The 22,268-nt window shown below is 31.6% G+C and overlaps 1 protein-coding gene across 5 annotated transcripts in view; it reads right to left on the bottom strand.

Annotated features, from left to right (window-relative positions):
- Positions 1–22,268, bottom strand: part of LOC134695156 (electroneutral sodium bicarbonate exchanger 1-like) — a 50,153-nt gene that overhangs the window by 8,937 nt on the left and 18,948 nt on the right. For all 5 annotated transcript variants that reach the window (XM_063556356.1, XM_063556358.1, XM_063556357.1 and 2 more), the window contains 10 exons: positions 21,784–21,984; positions 17,275–17,384; positions 12,111–12,356; positions 11,162–11,308; positions 10,144–10,250; positions 9,242–9,416; positions 7,527–7,660; positions 6,067–6,643; positions 3,209–3,322; positions 1,718–1,882 (listed from right to left, as the gene is read on the bottom strand). In XM_063556356.1, the coding sequence (XP_063412426.1) occupies positions 1,718–1,882; positions 3,209–3,322; positions 6,067–6,643; positions 7,527–7,660; positions 9,242–9,416; positions 10,144–10,250; positions 11,162–11,308; positions 12,111–12,356; positions 17,275–17,384; positions 21,784–21,984 (1,976 nt within the window). The remainder of the gene's footprint in view (positions 1–1,717; positions 1,883–3,208; positions 3,323–6,066; positions 6,644–7,526; positions 7,661–9,241; positions 9,417–10,143; positions 10,251–11,161; positions 11,309–12,110; positions 12,357–17,274; positions 17,385–21,783; positions 21,985–22,268) is intronic.

Below are 22,268 nucleotides of genomic sequence, written 5' to 3'. Positions count from 1 at the left end.
TACATGAAAAAATTATGCAATGATGTCATGTATCAGTATAGCAATGTCACATACTGAAAGTCCTGTCCAGTTGCAAAATAATATTTATGAAATGCATACATCTTCATTTGCACAAACCAACAACTATTGTTTTGTACATATAAAATTAGTTTTACAAACTTTTTCAATTTTCTCAACCAAAAAATCATACAATTAGAACAATTTCCTAAGTTTCCTTTTGATTTGATTTAAACTTCATCAATAACTACCTTGACCAAAATGTTATTTCTGAAGCATGACAGACAGATAGACACACTGATGGACAAATGAATGAATGAACTTTATTTAAAAGTATTTTCTAAGAGGTCACGTACATAACAGTGTTAAAGGTTAGAAATATCCACACAAGTGAAGCAACATGATTTATCTTTTTATTTGACAGTTAAATAATATAGTCTGAGTCAACATGTAGAACATAAACATTGTCTTTAATTACTTAATGTAAATTTAATTCATTATCCTTTAAATTATCAATTCTGATTCGTCCGGAAAATTGTCACCCACTCAGCCATGTGATAGAGAACATTATTTCGCTCATTTTAGCCAATCAAAATATGGCGTTTAAAGTGAAGTATAATAACAAAAAAAGAAACCTCATGGTTGTGTTGACTGGTCACATGTTTAAAAAAGCACATCTTTAAAAAGATAATATTTATCTTTGCAATACACAAGCTATCTTATAAAAATGTGCAAGTGCAAGAGTGTGTGTATGTATGTGTGATTGTATTTTTCCAGTTTTTATTACAATGTTGATATTCGTATACATGTTATATATATCTACAATAGTGAAAAACTAGAGGCTCTCAGAAGCCATTGTCGCTCACCTTGGTCTTTGTGCATATTAAACAATGGACACAGATAAATTCATGACAAAATTGAGTTTTGGAGATGGTGATGTATTTGTAGATCTTACTATACTGAACTTGGCCCAATCATTACATCGGAAAATATTTCTAAAAATTTACAGAAATTTATGAAAATTGTTAAAAATTGACTATAAAGAGCAATAACTCCTTAAGGGGTCAATTGACAATTTTGGTCATGTTGACTTATTTGTAGATCTTATTTTGCTGACTGTTGTTGCTGTTTACAGTTTATCTCTATCTATAATAATATTCAAGATAATAACCAAAAACTGCAAATCTTTCTTAAAATTACTAATTTGGTGGCAGCAACCCAACCAACGGATTGTCTGATTTGTCTGAAAATTTCAGGTCAGATAGATCTTGACCTAACAAACAATTTTGTATCTGTTAGACTTGCTCTAAATCTTTTGATTTCAGAGTTAAAGTCAAAATCTACATTTTACCCCTATGTTTTATTTTTAGCCATGGTGGCCATCTTGGTTGGTTGGCAGAGTCACGCCACACATTTTTTAAACTAGATACTCCAATGATGAATGTGGCCAAGTTTGGTTAAATTTGGCCTAGTTGTTTCAGAGAAGAAGTTAACGACACCGGACAATGAAGACGGACAATGCCGGTGAGCTAAAAGTGAAGTCAATTATTCAAATTGTTTTGTTCTATAAATCAAATGCCTTAACACCATAGTCAGGTTGTGATGTAAGGGGAAAGTTACGCCGAACAATTGAAAATAAATTTAAAAATAAAAAGGTTTAAAAACACATTTTTTAGTTCCAACAATAAAATTTCCCATAAACAGGGAATAAGCAACTCACTCGAAGTTTGTTTTCCTTTCTGTTTACAATAACAGCTGTAATCTGTTGGTCCATAAATATAAGAATGACTGCAACAATGGCTGGTCCAGCTGCGACTAGAATAGTCCACCATGGGTTGTTTGGATGAAACGGATTGATGAACCATCCACGCTTTGGGTTTGACGGCTGGAATTTAAATACAAAATTAAAACTGCAGTTTAAATCTTAAAAACAAAAGGATTTTATTGGAGGAACAGCACGAAATTCATTCATATTACTGTGGATTAATTATTTTTAGTGAATACCAAATTTCGTGGGTACAGGTGAGTTTTTAATGTATTAGAAATTTTCTTTAGGCTTTGTATGCAGAGATTGACAAAAAGACGAAATTAAATATCCAAAAGAATGTAAGTTTTCCTCAATCCATGAAAGTTTATACCCACAAAAAAAAAATGAATCCACAGTACTTAATTTTGCTTTTGGTAGAAATATTAACTATCTTTTTTATACAAATGTGTAAGGTTAAAAAAAAAATTGTCAACATTTTCTAGTCTCAATACTTAATGTTCCTAACAGAATAAATGGTATAGAAATTTTTTTCCAACAAGTAAACTATGTTAAATTTACTAATTGAAATTTAAAGGAAATTATTAGGCACATTTCTAAACTGAAATGTGTATTTCAAAAATTTACAAAGGAGTTATTCAGTTTTAGTGGTTGCTTCCTTCATGATGTTTATGTAAGCCAAAAAAGTGTCCCATGAAATTGTGTCCTCTAGAACATTATTTCACAGTTCATCTGTGAAATTTTGTTCATGGGATAGAATATCACATTTGTAAACTATAAAATAGTGTCTCCCTTAGTGAAAAATTGTCCCAAGTACTTGCACATAATTTCATGGATGTTTTATAAAAATATTTCACAAAGGACAATATTTCATAGTGTAGCTATTTTTTTTTTTGTTCCTAAAAATGGATAATAATTTAGAAATCATTGAAATGTTTTAATCAATTAGTTATCAAATCATAATTGAAATTTAAATAATGACAACACAGATGTGTCTCAATACTAATATTATTCCTGACATTATTGATCTTGTTAAAAAGGACAATTCAAAAATGTTAAATCAATTCATAGATTCCTATTGTATATTTAAAAACAAATGTCAGTTTAGTCTTATTACTTTTTTGTTAAATATTTTTTTTGGTATTAGACAAGACTCTTATGCAGTATGGACATGATTTAACTATGAAAAAATGTCCAACGAAGGTCACAATAGAATCCTTTGTCAATGGACACTTTTACATAGAAGTGGACAATATTTTATAATAAAATTATGTCCTGGACCAAATTTCATAGGTCATATCTGTGAAATTTGGTCCATGGGACATCATTTCATTGGGGACCCTATATAATCCTACAGTTATACTTATTTTTTTTCTTTCCTACTTTCAATTAATACAAAACAAATATTTATTTTATAATCAAGTTAATAGGGGAAATAATACTTACAGCAAATTTTGCTGGAACTACAAGTTTAGGTGTGGGCACACCCAAATATAAATCAAGACAAACCATACATAAAATAGAGATCAACACTGCGAAATCACTTAAATACTGACGAACCTAAAAATAAGATAAAAACATGTCAAAATATGCAACTAATCCAAAAAATGTATGACAATAATAATAATAAATACTTTATTTAAAGTTGGTAATTATTTAGTACAAAAGTTATCTCCCCATTTGTCCTCTGATTACGGCTGTTCAAGTAAATACTATGTCCCCCACAGGGAAGGCATTTTTTTCTGATTTTATATGTGGATGGTTGTTCTTGAAATACAATAGCTCGAAATATAATATAATAAATACTGTATACACTAACATAAACACAACTAACTATGTAAACAAATAGATTAAATAAGGTTTCATGAGCATACATGTATTTCCTTAATAATGTAGATGAGAAATAAAGGGATTTTAAGCTTAAGACTTTAGATAGACTTCTGTCATGTCTGTGATAATTAAATCATTGGTGTTACATTTGAATATGAAACTTCTAATAAGCTATTTTGTTTTACATACTGTTATCACAGAGATATGTCTTGCATTTTTGATATTTCGATAATACAAATGTTGAAATTAAAATGACAACACTTTAACATGTAAGTTTTGCAAATATAGTATTCAAAGTCAACAAGTGAAACTGCGAGCTACTGCTCACTGATGATACCCCTCGCCGCAAGTGGATAATATAAAAAGTGTAAAAATATGCAAGTGTTTGGTAAACAGGAAGTTGTCGAGTGATGAATCTGAAAACGCATCACACGGTATAGCTGACTTATATAAATCCTGAAACCAAATTTCAGAAATCCTTGTATTGTAGTTCCTGAGAAAAGTGTGACGAAAATTTTCAACTTGGCTATCATGTGTAAAATCATACAAGTGTTCGGTAAATAGGAAGTTGTCAAGTGATCAATCTGAAAACACATCACATAATATAGCTGATTTAGATAAATCCTGAAACCAAATTTCAGAAATCCTTGTATTGTAGTTCCTGAGAAAAATGTGACGAAAAAATAAATAGTGTAAAAATATGCAAGTGTTTGGTAAACAGGAAGATGTCAAGTGATGAATCTGAAAACCCATCACACGGTATAGCTGACTTATATAAATCCTGAAACCAAATTTCAGAAATCCTTGTATTGCAGTTCCTGAGAAAAGTGTGACGAAAATTTTCAACTTAGCTATCATGTGTAAAATCATACAAGTGTTCGGTAAACAGGAAGTTTTCAAGTGATCAATCTGAAAACGCATCACACGGTATACTGTACTGACTTAAATAAACCCTGAAACCAAATTTCAGAAATCCTTGTATTGTAGTTCCTGAGAAAAATGCGACGAAAAATATTCATGGGACAGATTGACTGACGGACAGACAGATGGACGGACAGACGGACGGACAGATGGACGGACAGACGGACGGACTGACTGACAGACGGATGGACGGACTGACTGACTGATGGACGGACGAACTGACGGACAGACAGAGGTAAAACAGTATACCCCCCCTTTTTTAAAGCGGGGGTTTAAAACGGGGGTATAATAAAGCAGGGGTATAATGCACAATGACTGAAGGTACATGGCTAAACAATCTCCATCGTAATGAGATGTGCAAATGCTAATACAACTGCATACCAAAACCCATTGACTTATCATAAGTATAAACAATGTGTAATATATACATGTTTCTCATTTCACGTTTTGTTTATATAGATTAGACCGTTGGTTTTCCCGTTAAACAAACCTAAACACAAACCAATGCATGTCATGCATGTAAACTAAGCAAATTTTCAAAGTCAATAAATCAGAACTGTGGGGGCAGGGCCAAATAATTTCCATGGAAATGAGACATGCCAATGCTTATATCATTATATAACTGCATACCAATTATCATTAATTTACCAATAGTTGTTCCGCATAAACTGGCCTAATCACAAACTAATACATGAAAACTAAACAAAAGTTTTAAAGTCAATACACTATAACTGAGGGGGCGGGGCATAAATGATCTCCATGAGAATAAGATGTGCCTAACTTCTTATACAACTGCACTACCAGAATATTGAAATGTCTTTTTCATAAAATCTATTCATGGATGCAGTATGCAAAGACAAGTACTGTCTTCTGAAGACATAGAATATCTTGCATTGAATTTTGGTTGTTTCTAAATAATAAATAAAATGTAGTATTCTCAGATCTATTAATTTTTTTTTAGAATCAGAAGTTCACTTAACTCTTTGAGTGGTTGAGGGTATTCTGTGGAATAATTGATTTGTTTGGGTTTTTCTTTTTTGGTTTGAGGAAAAAATGTAATTTTAGTGATTGTTGTTGTGTCATTTCTGTAATGTATGTTTTTTGTAAATTGTTTTGTCATAAATAAAATAAACTAGGCTGTTTGTTTTCTCAATTGAATTGTTTCATATTTTTCATGACGGGGCCTTTTATAATGACTATACGTACTGGGTTTTTTTCATTGGTGGAAAACACACTATTTCCTATAATTACTTACATCCACTTGATCATGTTGATTTGAACTTTGGTGGATAGTTATCTCATTGGCAATCATACCACATCTCCTTATTTTTGTATTATAGAAGATTTGAACTTTGTTGAACACCACAAGTCAAGTTATTACACAAAACAGAGGCAGATTTAGAGGTGGTTCCCCTTTTCTGTGAAAATTTTGGTTGATTATATAGGGAATCACTGAAGCATGACTAGAGCAGGCCCCCTCTAAGACAGTCAGTGGGCCCCCACTTATGAAAATTTCTGGATCTGCCACTGCAGATGAAATATTTCATACTTACAAAAGTAGGAAAGAACCTGCTAGTCTTGGACATCTTCAAAGTCCATGCAATTCCAAAGGTGAATAAAAACAATATAATAGACAGGAAGAAGACATTGTCATGGTAAACAGGGGTGTCACAACCAGTTCCAAGCATCTTCCCTCCTTCTTCCTCACATTCCTTTTTTGTTAAAAACTTCGAGTAATCAGTTACATTTGAATCAGTTTCATTTAGGTTGAAGGCTGTAGACATTCCTTTGGTCATGTCAATTAAATTGTACCCAATTTCTGATGTTAAATTCATTAAGGTGGCGTTATTAGGGTCAGGCATCGTGAAATTTGGATGGTAACAGCCACAAGTATAATCCAGTGGTATCTCAGGATGGATATTATAAGGATGCTTATCCGTTATAGCAAACAGTTTTTTAAATGCCTCAACAATAAAAATGATTGCTATAAGGCACGCAAAACTTTCCTCTGTAAATCTTGTTATATATTTCACAAGTGCACTAAGGTCAAATGCAACTATTATCAAGAGAAAAAATGCTGACCATAAGCCAACCCATGCTCTCAACGGTAAGAATTCCCATCCTTGGTCACTGCAAAAAATGACATTAATAGAAATAGCCAACATACCTAAATATAAAATAGCTACTGTAAATTCAGAAATTATTGTGTGCATTTATTATTGCGATTTTGTCATTAAATACTTGAATGAGATTTAAATTTTTACGATTTTGAGAAAAGCCATGCTTAGTTCAGTTAAAATATTACAAAATGCGAGTTTTAATTATTGCGTTTTCAACTCAGTCGCATTATTCGCAATAATAAAAACCTCACAATAATTTCTGAATTTACAGTATTTTGAATCGCTACTATCAAGTTGAGTTTGCAATTAATAATACATGCATTGGTATTCATTTTGTATGTGTTGTTTTTTTTTCAGGAATTTATCCTTATGATTTTTCTCTAATTCTTTGTCAATTTATCCCTTTCTGCACCCATTGTTTAAAAAATTTAACCAAGGTGTGGATCGTTTGATCTCAGTACTTCATTGGTTAAATCTGATTATGACATTGAATTTTCTTGTTTCATCTGAATTTCCTATTGTGATGGCATGAAAAAAGGCCACCATGCCTGATGACGTCACATAGAACGAACACACCTTTTTGCAGATCAGTCACAAAGAAGGAATAAGTTTGCATGCATATTGTTAGAAAATCATTAAATATGGTTTGATAAATTTCTTCCGAAGTTCATTATACTTTTCACATACTAAAATAAAATGATATTCATCTTTAATTACTTGTTTATCACACATATTACAAATTCTCAGATGTCTCTCAATATTATAAAATCGACCAGTTTCTATATTTAAACAGTGAGCTGATATGTGTGTTTAAGCAAGTGGATTATTTTTCTATAAGTTCAGAAGCTTATAAAATTAAAAAGCATCAAGATATTGCAAATGTATTTTCTTACTTGCAAAACTTATAGATTATCATTTCCAACACCAACATGGGACCAGTACTTCCTAATATGTTCAATGGTTGCCCAGCAAAAAGTGCAAACAGGATACCAGTTAAAGCAGCAGTCAAGATACACTCCATAGTACCCTAAAAAAATAAAAAAATTAAATCAATTCTTTTTCTAGCATTAACATTTTCAAAAAAAAATACTCAAGTCACCAATAAAATTGAGAATGGAATTTAAGAATTTGTAAAAGAGACAATAACTCGCTAGAAAGCTGAAAACAGCTGAAGGCTGCAAAAATACTTACTATTACATTAAAATATATGATTTTCTTCTAGTATCTTGCCAATATACCCTCCTTTTCCCGTGGCAGTCCAAATTTCTCCGACCATCATCCCAGATGGCCTCTACCTCAACCTACCTATTGTATTTATTGTGAACTTGTTCTCGTCCTGAATATGCATGAAATATTTGCCGCTAGATGTTAAGCAACCAACAATCAATCAATCAATCTAGTATCTTGCTGACTTTGCAGGTTGTCTCTTTTTTAAGAGGTTGAATTTGGGGTATAGCCCATATGCGAGTTTAGTTTAAGAAATAATTCCTTCATGTCACACTCTATGCACACTTTAACATGGGAAGGCATTTTTTTTTTCTATATTTTACACTGAGCGTCCACCTCATCAAAAACTACCTTGACCAAAAACGTTAACCTGAAGTAGGACAGACAAACAAACTAGATGGGCATCAAAATATGTGTATTATTTTGAGGAACTGAACTGTAAGAGAGGTTAGAAAGAGATATTAGTTAAATTGAGAATGGAAATAGGGAATGTGTCAAAGAGACAACCCAACCATAGAACAGACAACAGCAGAAGGTCACCAACAGGTCTTCAATGCAGCGAGAAATTTCCGCACCTGAAGGTTTCCTTCAGCTGGCCCCTAAACAAATATATATACTAGTTCAGTGATAATGAACGCCATACTAAACTCCAAATTGTACACAAGAAACTAAAATTAAAAATAATTGAAGACTAACAAAGGCCAGAGGCTCCTGACTTGGGACAGGTGCAAAAATAGTTGCATAGAAAGTAGAGAGATGGGATTAATGAATTTACATACAGTATCCATAGCCATTCACATTTAATATTTTCATATAAAACTAGACATCATTGAGATGGTAGCCATCTCTGTGGGCCAGGCTTTGAATAATGTGTGGTAAGAAATTTGTATCTTTACCATAGGATATTGGGTTGTCAACTTAACCCTAAAGTTTTTGACCTTGACCTTTGACCTAGGAAGTTGTACATACATTATGACACACCCTCTGGTGTTGGTTAATATACATGTCAAGTAAAAAGTGTGAGATTATAACTGTTCTCTAGATATGAAGTGGACACAATTTGTTACAGACAGACAGACAAACGGATGGACAGACTGATCACTATAGGGCACCCTCTAGGGCAGGCTCTAATTATAAAGAGGAGTCTTTTAATCAAGTGGTTTCTCAGTTTAAAAAGTTCGAATTCTGAATTTTTTTCCCATGTTTTGCATATGTCTTATTGAAACAGCAACCAAAGGTCATGAAGGTCAGTGATTCTCTCTGAGCACTCTGGTTTCCCTCACCAGTAAAAACTGACCACCAAAACATTATCACAATGTTGAAAATGGGGTGAAACACAAATCGGGCAAACACTCAATATTGAATAATTCTTAGCATTTACCATATAGTTATCAGTGGCTAGTCCCAGCAATCCACCAAATGTCACATTAGGAGTCAGAGTGGCAAGATATAAATAAACGACAGAGGCCACACACTGTATGTGTAAACAATCTTTAAAATCACTCGGATACCATGGTATTTTCCTCTTTATGTCGGCAACCAAACCTCCAAATAACCTGTAAAAAACAAGGTCAAGGTCAGAACTTTTGTAAAAAAATGTTCGTTATAATAAATTAAATTTATAAATTTGATGTAACTTCATCTTACTTAAATTCTTTCATCATGATTATTCAACTGCAGTGGCTCATACAGAAATATTCATAAGTGGGGATCCACTGACTGCATTAGAAGAGGCCCACTCCGGTCCTTCTTCAGTGATTCTCTATAATCAACCAAATGTTTCCCCCTCCCCCCCTCAAATCTGTCTCTGAAGTGTACTATAGAATTCTAAAACTGGGTTAAGGTCAATGATATTGAAGCTATATCTATGTAAATGGGAAATGAGAAATCTTGCAATGCACTGTTTCAGAGTCAAATGCATTCTGGGTACTATGTACTATTTCAAAAGCATACACCAAAATGTTGTGATTGGTTGAAAATGTCATAAACAACAGAAACTGGACCTATAACATGGGCAGATCCATCCATTTTTAAAAAGGGGGTGTTCCAACTTTATGTCCCCATTCAAATGCATTGATTGTCAATAAAAGAGAGTTCCATATATTACTCCTGGGAAATTATTATTTTTTCTCCTTTCAGTTCACACATATTTACCTCTAGTTCTGACAAGAGTAAAATTCAAAGTTATTTACTCCTGGGAAATGATTATTTCACTCCTTTCAGTTCACAAAAATTACTCCTAGGAAATGATGATTTGACTCTATTCAGTTCACTTATATTTACCTTCCAGTTCTGACGAGAGTAGGATCAACATGACTCTCTTCCTCCTCAATGATCAATGCTGCCTCTTTTGGTCCAGCCGGTTGTGGCTTATTTTCTTTACGTCCTTGCTGAAATAAAATTACAAAAATATCCATGAAAATAATCTGTTACAGGAATATAGAATATCTATGATTTTGAAATTGAGTGTTGGGATGGGGGACACAGAGTTGCTCATTTTCAAAGGCCCTCTTTTTCTGTAATTTTTCCAATTTTCCTAAATGTTTTAGACTGTATTAAACCTGCCTAATTTTGTTAATCTCCTGTCTCCTATTCCCACCTTTATTTATCCTCTATATCTCACATCCACACTTTCTTTTACCATCCTACATCTCATCTCCCCCCCTTTTCTGTGCTACAATCTCCTTAAAGGTTGATAGCCCTGAGATGGGATTTAGTTGAGAAACCTCCTCATGTTTGAAAGACCATGGACAATCTGTTTATTGTTTTCCAAATGATGTCAATGGTGTTTGCCTTACTATATATATATATGAAATTTCACTTTTTCTCTATTGAGAAAAACCCTATTGATGTTTAGTAGGTTGAGAGGAAAAATTCATACAATGGAAAATTAAGGAATCAGAGAAAAATCTCCAAAAAAACTTCATCTAGGCTTTGATTTATGAATAGTAACTCCTAAACACTTGTAAAAATAAATAATAATAATAATAAATTCTTTATTTAAAGAGGGTAAACTCAGTTAGTTACAATAAACTAATCTTCCCTGATGCCTTCACATAAGGATGGTTGAAATAAGTATTTGTCAAACTGCTATATATCCAATGAAATTTTTCAAACAAAATATGTGGTTCAAATGTACCGGTAGTGATTTTTTTTGTTTTTTTTAAAAGGGTCAAAGCAAATATTTTGTCAAAATTTTATGGAAATTAAACAAGCCAAATTAATTAAATTCAAAGTGATTGATACCACCTTAATGCAGAAAAGGCTCCTTAAAAGTTAAAGTTGAATATCTGTTACAAACCTGTGAAGGAACTGTTGTTGGTGGTTCAATACGGATTTTAGGATCCCATTCACCAGGTGGCAGCACAGTCACTTGATCTAAAAATTCATCTATTCCATTTAAGATATCTTGACGATTTCTGGCTTTGTAGGCAACTTCTCTAAATACCTAAATAGAAATCAAACACTATTAAACTCTAACCCAACTTCATGACAGTGTCTTAATAAAAAAGGTTAACATTTAGAAGTTTTTACAACTGTGTTGCTTACTTTTCAGGCATTGTCAATCTTTATATCATCCTGGTGGTATGACTTTTCTGTAGGCAATTTCAAAATTAAATATATGGAGGAAGGGAATTACTTATTTTTCCAAAGACTATGAACCTTTTCATAAAGATCTTATTAACTGGTAGATGCATTTTTGTGTGAAAAGTTGTTAATGATCCTCTGGTTGTGTAAACCCTATTTACATGTACATGATGTAGTTAGGTGCATTTCAAATTTAGAAAAAGCCTTTACAAAGACAGCTTTATGGCGAACAAATTTAAGCTTAAGAATTAGGTCAAATGTGTTTCACCTATTGGAAATTATCAATTTATTACATTTAAAACACAATTTTTTAACATTATCAAAAACTAGTTTGTGATTAAGTTTTGATGAAATTTCTCATATTAAGCTCATTAATTACTATTATTATTAAGTATTTTTGTGGAAATTATGAAGCTTTTTTATGACATGTCATAAATTAACATTGCCCATGAAAGCCAGGTGTTCTCTTATGTAAAAACAATTTGTCAATTTGGGCGGGAAGAGTTTAAAGCCAAAATTGCTGCAGCATTAATTTTTTTTTACAATAAATGTTGTTATATTCTCTCATGTCACACTAATTCTCAGTATGGTAGGAAATAGTGAGATTAAAATTGTGGATGAAATATTTTTTGAAATAAATGGCATAATAATTTCCGTTTTACCTCATCAACCATAATTGTAGATATAGCTCTGCCGGTTTCTAAACATTTTCCTGCAGTACCAGGAGGTCCAAGGTGAATAAATAAAAATCTTGTCGGCAGAGGAACTTCTGTCAAGTCTCCGATTGGCCTAGCTTCAGAAAGACGTATAAAAGCTGTCACGGGATATTTCAATGCGTCCATTTCTCCGACCCAGATATTTGCTGCTTCAGCGCCATCTGGAATTTTTTTCATGAATGGTTGGTTTAACTGAAATATAAATTGCCAAATTAAATATGGTAAATTCTGTCATTACTGCTAATGCTTAATCTAGATTTTGTTGAACCATCAACCCCATTGTGAGATTGATTATTACAATTCCAGCATTTAGCCGCAAACAAATATAAAACAAATAAAATGCAATTTCATTTTTGTGACAAAATATTGAAAAAATGCCAGCTTACTATCATCAATAATTACATAAGATACAATAGGTGCACCTTATTACTACGAAATAAAGTTTTTACAATACAGTTTTTCAAGAAAGTTTCAAGTGAAGTAAAATATGATTATTCAAACATCACAACTTTAAGTTTTGAATTTACCTACATCTAATTTGTTTAACAGACATATTTCATATGATCTGCATTTTTCATAACTAAGATTTGTGTGTACTTTTGTGAGTATATTTTTTACTGGAAAGCCTATAATATAAATTATTGTACTATTAAAAGTGTTATAAATATTCAATTTTATTCAACACAAATTGGGAATGTTAAACTTTCCATCATATAGTATTGCATACAAATAAACTAAACAAAAGGAAGCAGAATTAATTCAGCTTAATAGCAATAAATTATTTTGTAATGCATAATAAAATCAAATGATTAATTAAATATCTCCCCTTGAGTTTACATACACAAATCGAATTATTCGCTGATATATTGTGATAAATAACATTGATTTTTTTTAAATCATTATTTATAAAAGAAGCTGATATATTGTGATAAATAACAGTGATTTTTTTTAATCATTATTTATAAAAGAAGCTGATATATTGTGATAAATAACAGTGATTTTTTTTTAATCATTATTGATAAAAGAAGCTGATATATTGTGATAAATAACAGTGATTTTTTTTAAATCATTATTTATAAAAGAAGCTGATAAATTGTGATAAATAACAGTGATTTTTTTTTAATCATTATTTATAAAAGAAGCTGATATATTGTGATAAATAACAGTGATTTTTTTTTAATCATTATTTATAAAAGAAGCTGTGAGCTGTGAAACTGGAAAATAATATCTCAAAGGAAGCAAAGACAACTCTGGAGCATTTTTTTTTTATATCTAAAGAAATCAATTGTATCTTTCTTTATTATTAGGAATAGTGGACAAAAGATTTAAAAAAAAAAACTATGGGTTTTACATGATACTTTGCTTTATAGTTTGGAATACAAAATGACATGTTTAATATATTTTCAATGCAAACAAGACAAGCTTTGACTAATTCAGAGAGGTTCTTTTTGATTACCTCCCCTGAATTTTGAGCTATATAGGTTAATGTTAGATGAATACATCTAATAAAATATAACAAGATAAAATATTGAAATTAGTAGCTTAAGCTTGCATCATGGATCCCTCAATTAAACTTGAAAGAATGATTACTTTGGTACTGAAATAAAAATGAACTCATAAAAAATCGTGCAAAAAAATCATAGTGAGATTTGATATTGAACGTGATTGTAACATGCATTTTATGAAATAAAACAACATCAATACTACAAAACAACAAAAAAGAAACTGTTCAGTCACATGACACAGACAATCCGGCAACTAAATTTCATCTTTAAATTTGGCTTACATACATGTTAACACACAAAAACATGACAGATTTCACATTTTTTTTTTTATGTAATTTAATCAAGTTGCTAAAAATAAACACTATGAAGACACTGAAAAATTATCCTATTTTGAAACGGTTGAACATGTACATTGGCTCAAGACATTACCATATGACCTTTCGTGCATTGAGCATGAAGAAAAATCTGAATCATCAGGTGCTTGTTACAGTTTTAAATGTACATCTTCTATGTATTTTTGTATAATGCAGCTTGAACATTTCCTGTTGTCTTTATTTACCAAATATAGCAACAGATTGAAATTTCGTGCAATGACGATATCAGGTCATGTCACTTTTCTCCACAATCTGAGGATCATTTAGGGATGAAATAAACTTTTAATCTAGGCTTATATCTTACATAACTATCTTTCATTGACTATTTGTCTTCTTAATTACTTATTTCAAAGGTTGATACCTAGATTTACCAAGGTTTAATTCATAGATTCTTATTTTAAAGCATGAGTGTAATTCACTGTTTCAAAAATCTAATGCATTCTGGGTAATACCTCTACAAATATACAGCAGAATGTTGTAATTGGTAGGTTTTGTCCTAAAACATGAAGAACCAACCAATGGGTTACCTTCCTTTTCATTTTGGTGTAAAAACACACAATTACCCACAATTCCCTAGATTCTGTAAGTCAAAATGATGTATGAAAAATACACAGTATGAATACCATATACGGTCCCAAATGTGTGCTGTAATCAAAAGTTAATGAAGCTAAAATTGTAATAAATAAAAAGCTACAAGTAAACAGCCTTACACATGGAACTCAATTATTATCAAAAAAGCTTATTGCTCAGTACATACATGATGATGTGCCGCATGGTGCTGAAAATAAATTTTACAATATAGGCCATACCAACAAATAATTCAGACATTATCCTTCACGTTCTTGCAATATTTTGAATGGCATGTGCAAACTTTTCATTAAGCATATTTTAGATTTTTTTAAAAAGACAATTTTGACATATATTTTAAACAACTTCATTTTCGTGGATACTTTTGCTCACTTTTAACCCTTTTTTCATTTGACTTAATTAACTGGCATTTTCAGTTCGCCATTTTTTTTAACTTCGTCCAGGTATTCAGATAAATACTCCAACAATGACATATTTTAGTTATTTTCTTACTTATGAATTTCATGAAAAAAATAGCTCACAAAAATAAGTTTGTTTTCAGTATAAAACATCTTTTGGGCTAACAATAAGTACAATTATTTTTTGGATGATAAGACAATATTTTAATGGAAATTTAAAAAAATTACAAATAATCTAGGATTTAATTTAATCTAGCCTAATTAATATCTAATTATACAGTATTTGTATTATACCATCAAACCCTACATTATTATATAGTGTACAAATAAAATAATGTACATTAATTGAGCCGAGAATAAACTTTTTGCATGTCTAGCTTAATGTACAAACCTGAAAATCAAAAGAGTAAATTTCTTATAAGTATTTGTGAATTTTTCTTGACTTATACATTACTTAAAGTAACATTCAAATAATACATTACTTTGCTGTTCATGGGCCCGTTAATTGGAACAAAAATAATCTTATTAGAATGAATTCAAACAACATCTAAGAAATAATTTTCTACATAAGAAAATGCCTCTGCTAGGTCGGATACGACAGTTGTTGTATATTGGTTTGATGTGTTTGAGCTTTTGATTTTGCCATTCGGTTGGGGACTTTTCATTTAGAACTTTCCTTTGAGTTCAATATTTTTGTGATATCACTTGTGAAGTAATCCTCTCCAAATGTTTTTTTCCTGAAAATGACTTTTTTGATGATTTGTTATTATCTAGCATAATGCCACCAATGGAAATAACTTCTAGGGATTAAGTGCAAGTCACAATTTCAGATATTCTATGCTAGAAATTGTAAAAAATGGGTGACACACCAGGGGAGCAAAAAAATAACACATTTTGGTTTTGAACAACAGGAACTGACTAAGTGTTTTTAATTTTACAATTAGCAAAACAAAAATTGAGCCATGAGTAAAATAAAATGGTCAGTAAGATTGCCAGAAATATTATTTTATTTTTGTTTTTTTTGTATTTTGAAAGCCAATCCTAGCCTGCATAGCAAATTGTCATTGAATTACTGTTGTTCAGGTGGTACGGTATTTAAAAAATATGTATTACAAACACTTCAAAGTAAACAGCCATACATGTAAACAACATTGAAAAACAACCAAGTGCTCAATACATACTTGATGTATCTTTTGTAGCTAAAAAATATCAAAACATATAAATGATAATACGCATTCAACTTTAAGTTTAATTCATTACAAAAGGTGTGCAAATGCGTATTTAAAATTATTTCCTGAAAATATGTCTTACTTTATCATAGAACATTGATTCTTTAACAGAATTTACAAAAATTATAAAATAAAAAGTTACAAATTTGTAAGAAGGATTAATTTTTTCACTATATATCATTTTTACATGTTCAAAATGTGAACCCAAAGCAACATGTATTTTCCGTCTTAGGGACTGATTTTGCAGTTATCATTAGAGTAAATCTTTATTGACGTGAACCCAAAGCGACATGTGATTTCCATCTTAGGGACTGATTTTGCAGTTTTCATAAGAGTAAATCTTTATTGTATTCTGTCAATTTGTTAAATGAGTGATTTTTTTTTAAAAGTCCATAAACTCAATTTTTACAGTTTTGCTTAGGTAAATTTGCCTCTTATCATGATACAATTTCCCCCTAATTCTTAACATATAAGTTTTATTAAATATTGTTCTATTTTTCTTCTTCTTGTTCTTTTCCGTTTCATTAACTACAGTATGAAGTATGAAGTCAAAATCATGCATCTAATAAATTGTTTCTGAATATATATAAAAAATACTATGTCTAAACTAAAATAAATCCAAGACCACATGAATTTGTATTTTAGATTTTCACTACTCTTCCTTACAAATTGAAAATGGATGATTTCGTTTTCTTTACAAAAATATCTAAATATGTGAAATTATCCAAATAAGATTTGAAGCTGAAGTTGAAGAAAGCATGAGAATTTCAAAATACATTTCATGTGGCCATTCTTATATATATTAACTGCTTCAGAATCAGATGGATTATGGGTAATTTCATTATTTGTATCCATAAAATCAGAACAATGTTGCATCATTTGTTGATTTTCAATTGACTTTTTTAACCAATTAAAATGTTTTGGTAAATACATTTGAAAATATTACCCAGAATGCATTTGATTCTAAAATAATGAAGTGCTGACTATTGATACTCTGCGCCTCTGTTTAAACTTACTTTAGCACTGGAAGGAGATTCTTTCAGGCCCCCGTTGACTTGAAATCTTTCCATGTTAGGTACACTGTTGGGATTTCCCTTTAGGTTTGACACACTATCCTCTAGGGGTGCTAAAATATAACGTATAGAGAACTATAGTAAAAATCTATATATAGAATACAGGCCCCCCTTGACTTGAAATCTTTCCATGTTAGGTACACTGTTGCATGTGTTGGCATTTCCTTTTAGGTTTGACACACTATCCTCTAGGGGTGCTTAAATATAAGTTATAGACATTAATAAGGGTAAAATATATCTAGAATACAAATGTTATGTATATGTATGGTTGTATGTGTTTTGTAGTTAAGTTGTGAGAGTTGAGTCCCTTTATATGGTGCATATTTGTCATGTGATGTAATTCTTCTTTTGGAATAAATGTGTTCTGGCAAAAGACATGTTTTTGCTGCTCTTAAGCAGATATAACTTTAGATATAACTTTAGCAGCATGGGGAGGCAAGTATATTTTCCCCTTTGAACATTATATGGTGGAGGACCAGGGCAAAGAAATGACCATAAAATTAAAGAATATCAAAATACTAATTCCCTTCATGGACCATTGTGAATATTTTTTTCATACTAGATTAAGTGTGTTGTCATGGTTGTTCTACAAATTATACTAGGTTATAATAAAAATTTATATAAGAAAATATTTAGAATACTGAAATAAGATCACCTCCACGTTCTGTTGTGAATATTTTGTTATAAAACTTAATTTTCTTGTGTTCTACTAGGTTGTGGTAAAAATTTCACAGATACTTTCAGAGGTAATGAGGAATACATCGATCATAGTGTAATTATGTTACATATGGCTAAAAATGGTGAAAGTGACCCATAACTTTTGCCTGAACCAGAGCTAAATAGAAATGGTCAGTTCAGACACATGATGAAAAACAGCTTCACTGAGTATGAAAGATGTTGAAAGCTCAAGACCTATGATCTCAGATGAGTATTGTTTGCATGTTATGCAAGTAAAAACAATAAAAGTTCTTTGTAATTCAGGGGCGGATCCAGCCATTTTAAAAAGGGGGGGGTTTCCCAACCCAGGACAAAGGGGGGGTTCCAACTATATGTTCCCATTCAAATGCATTGATCAGCCTAAAAAAGGGGGGTTTCAACCCCGGACCCCCCCCCCCCCTGGACATGCCAACGTAATTTGACTTTGAACAAGTATTTTGAGAGCTGAAGTATCTATTCTAACAACCATATTGGTACAATCATTAAAGTCACAAAACTCCTGCCAAAAATTGTCAAATGGAAATGGGTACAAATGTATAGTGAGATCAACCACACATAATAAACTACAGCCTCATTTAGTGTGAAACCTTATGACTTATTGTGGTACATGTACAAATGTATAGTGAAATCAACCACACATGATGAACAACAGCCTCATTCAATGTTAAACCTCATGACTTATGGTCTCAGAAGAATATTGTACAAAAGGTGCAGGGGCAGATCCAGCCATTTTAAAAAGGGGGGTTCCCAACCCAGAGTAAAGGAGGGTTCTAACTATATGCTCCCATTCAAATGCATTGATCGTCCAAAAAAAGGGGGTTACCAACCCCGGAATCCCCCCCCCACACCTTGATCTGCCACTGAGGTGTCATTATGCACAAAAGGAGAATGTTTATTTTAATCAGTGAAATTACTTTATAATTTGGCCTTGTAATTTTATTGAGAGTTAAGGTATCCACTATACCAACCATAATAATAAAATCATTAAATGGTGTTCCCTTGCAATTGGTTTTATGTTAGCTCGTATTTGATGAAGTCTGATACATATTTTTTCAAGGTAAAACCTTTGAAATGAGGCAGCACATAGATACATCATTATGGAAGAAAGAGGGTCATCATTGAGTTAAGGGGATCAAGCATAACAAAAGGCAACAATATTAACAAAATACTGTCGATTCATTTATTTTCGTGGGTACCAATTTGCGTTGATTCAGGGAAACTTACATATTCGTGGATATTTAATTTCATGGTTTTACCGAAGTCTGCATACAAGCCTTTGTAAAAGTTGTCATTTGTTGAACATTTAATTTCGTGGTTTGCCTGTACCAACGAAATCCACGAAAATTGGTATCCCACGAATAAAAATGAATCCACAGTAGTTACTAAAACAGTACTTTGTCATATACTCTAAGTGAACTTTAAATTGGTTATGAATCAGATTTGTAGTTTATAAAAAACAATGTAATTTCTGTCAATCAATCAACATGTCTAACGGTGAATATAATTTCTTCTTTATAACTCTCTACCATCCAATTACTTGTACAATGTATTAAATAAGTCATAGTGCATTTATAATGCTTTTAATTATGAATGCAAGAGTTGTTTTAATGACAATTTCTACTTGTACTTTTGTCTCATAAATAATTAATTAAATAATATACAATGTGTCATAGAAAATAATTATAATATTACATGCTGTACAACCTCGCAGGTATTAATACAACTGCAAAATTAACTTCTTGCAAAGGTGTCGGCTAAAACACCAATGATTTAGCACTTTTATGAAATACAGATTAAGAAATATTGAACTTGGTTCTTGAATCTGGAACGAGGGATCATCTACTTTTCTTTTTAATATTCTATAATAAAAGCTAACAAGAATGTGTCCCCAGTACACGGATGCCCAACTCCCACTATCATTTTCTATGTTCAGTGGACCGTGAAATTGGTGTTAGAACTCTAATTTGGCATTTAAATAAGAAAGATCATATCATAAGGAACATATATACTTAGTTTCAGGTTGATTGGACCTCGACTTCATCAAAAAATACCTTGACCAAAAACTTTAACCTGAAGTTGGACAGATGTACGAACGAACGAACGAACGAACGAACGAACGGACAGACAGACGAACACATGGACACACACTCAGACCAGAAAACATAATGCCCCTCTACTAACGTAGGTGGGGCATAAAAATGATAAGGTTAAGACATCTTGCCCTTTTCGTATTCCTCAAGGTCCTAAATTTCTTTTAATTTTCATATTAGTGATCATCTGGAAATAAACGAAAGATTTTGTTTGTAAGGTATGTTCAGGGTTTTATTGAAGTGCAACATTCTTGCTCTTGATTTTTGAGATATCTTCACATCTGGGATATGTTCATTTCAGGATAAAGGACACACATTTTAAATGTGTTTGTTGGAGCGTCATTGATGAATCTTTTGAAGACAGAAAGCATGTCTGCTTTGCTATTTGAATGGTTTTACAATAGTCAATTTGAGGCTCTTTAAACCTTGCTATTCCGTGTGAGTCAAGGCTCTGTCTTGAAGGCTATACTTTGACCTTTAATTGTTTACTTTTTACACATTGTGACTTGGATAGAGAGTTATCTCATTGTCCCTAATTTTAAAAATTGAAAAGTGGCATCTTTTAAGAATTTTTCTTTCATATGGGTAATACAAAATAATTGTGTCATTTAATTTGTCAGTTTTCTCACTTTATTTGAAAATATAAACAGATGTTAAAAAAGATATAAACTTTTACATGACAAATCTTGGTCAATGTTGATGATGTAAAAAGGTAGATAAATTACAACACTACAAAACATTTTAAGGAAGCAGACACTGTCTAACATATTATGGCATGTAAATTGACGTCAATTGTCAATGTAACAGACGTAGTTAACCATTTCCGTAACTTTGTTGTCACTAATTATATCTCAGAGGTCATTTTCCTACGACTTCTTAAGGTCATTTTAAGAGACTTTAAATTTATTGACTTTCAAAACTGAAGATCTTTATGAGGAGCTGCACAAATAAATTTATTTATCTTAATAAATTCTAACCTTCATATATACACTTCATTTTTAAAGGATCTTTGATTTTAAGGTCATAACATTTGTATTTATGTATTTCAAAGAGTGAATCTATCATTAAAATAAACATTGACTTGAGTGTGTAGGTAAAGGTAATGACTTTGGTAAGCATGCTTGCTAGCTGAAGTCATTTTTAGATTATTTTTTTCTACCCTACTTTAAGAGTAAACTGGTCGAACAGATAACCAATCTATCTGTCTTTAGGACTAGACTTAACCAAAAGAAGGGTAGTAGAGTTAACATTGTAAAGTTTTCACAGTGAAGCTAACAAGCAAGCTAGCCAAATATATAACTTTACCTACGCACCCAAGTCATTTTGCCATAATGGGAAACTGGGGAAAAGACTCAATCTCTTATAAAAAACTATACTAGACACAGGTTTTAATTGATGATAATCAATGAGGGGGGATAGGAGGGGTCCTGATCCCAAAATCCCGGGCTTAAAAACACGAAATCCTGGGCTTAAAATAACGAAATCCTGAGGTCCCGAAATTTGAATAAAGAATTCCCGGAACCCAAAAGAATCAATCCTGAAATTCTGAGCTTAAAAACAACCGATCCTGGAATCCCAATAAAGGTCCTAATCCCCCCTCATCAATTGTGTTTCTAAAAAAATACAATTCAAGCATAATACAAACCTCTGGTATTTGTTTTTGAAAAAGATCTGCCAATTTCTGAGAACGTTCTGGCAATTGACTTTTTTCTGCCAAGGTCGTCTGCTTGTGTCTTCCTCCTCTTAAGATGGGCATGTATATGTGGGGATAGAATGGCCTGTTTAATGTCATCTCTCATTGTGTCTTCTAAAAGTTTGTTGGCTATCAAATTGTCTAAAAGTAACTCTGAAAAATGAAATAGATAATTAATTACAAGCTAAGGTTTCATACGTATACTGAATGTGAAATGCCGGTATATTAAACATGTTTTTTTTTAATTCTTGTGCACAAAGCATTATCTTTAACATGTTAAATAAGAACATAATTCTCAAATTAACTAGAAGTTGAAATTCATAGTAGTGTGTGAAAAGTAAAGAGCATACTAGTACCGCAAACAGTGTACTAAAATTTTTCAGTAGTGAGTTCATGTACTATAAAAGTTTTTTTTTTTTAAATAAGCAGAGTACTCC

The sequence above is a fragment of the Mytilus trossulus genome, chromosome 13 (genome assembly GCF_036588685.1).
Source record: "Mytilus trossulus isolate FHL-02 chromosome 13, PNRI_Mtr1.1.1.hap1, whole genome shotgun sequence".
NCBI lineage: Eukaryota > Metazoa > Mollusca > Bivalvia > Mytilida > Mytilidae > Mytilus > Mytilus trossulus.
This window is presented reverse-complemented; position numbering and strand designations above follow the sequence as displayed.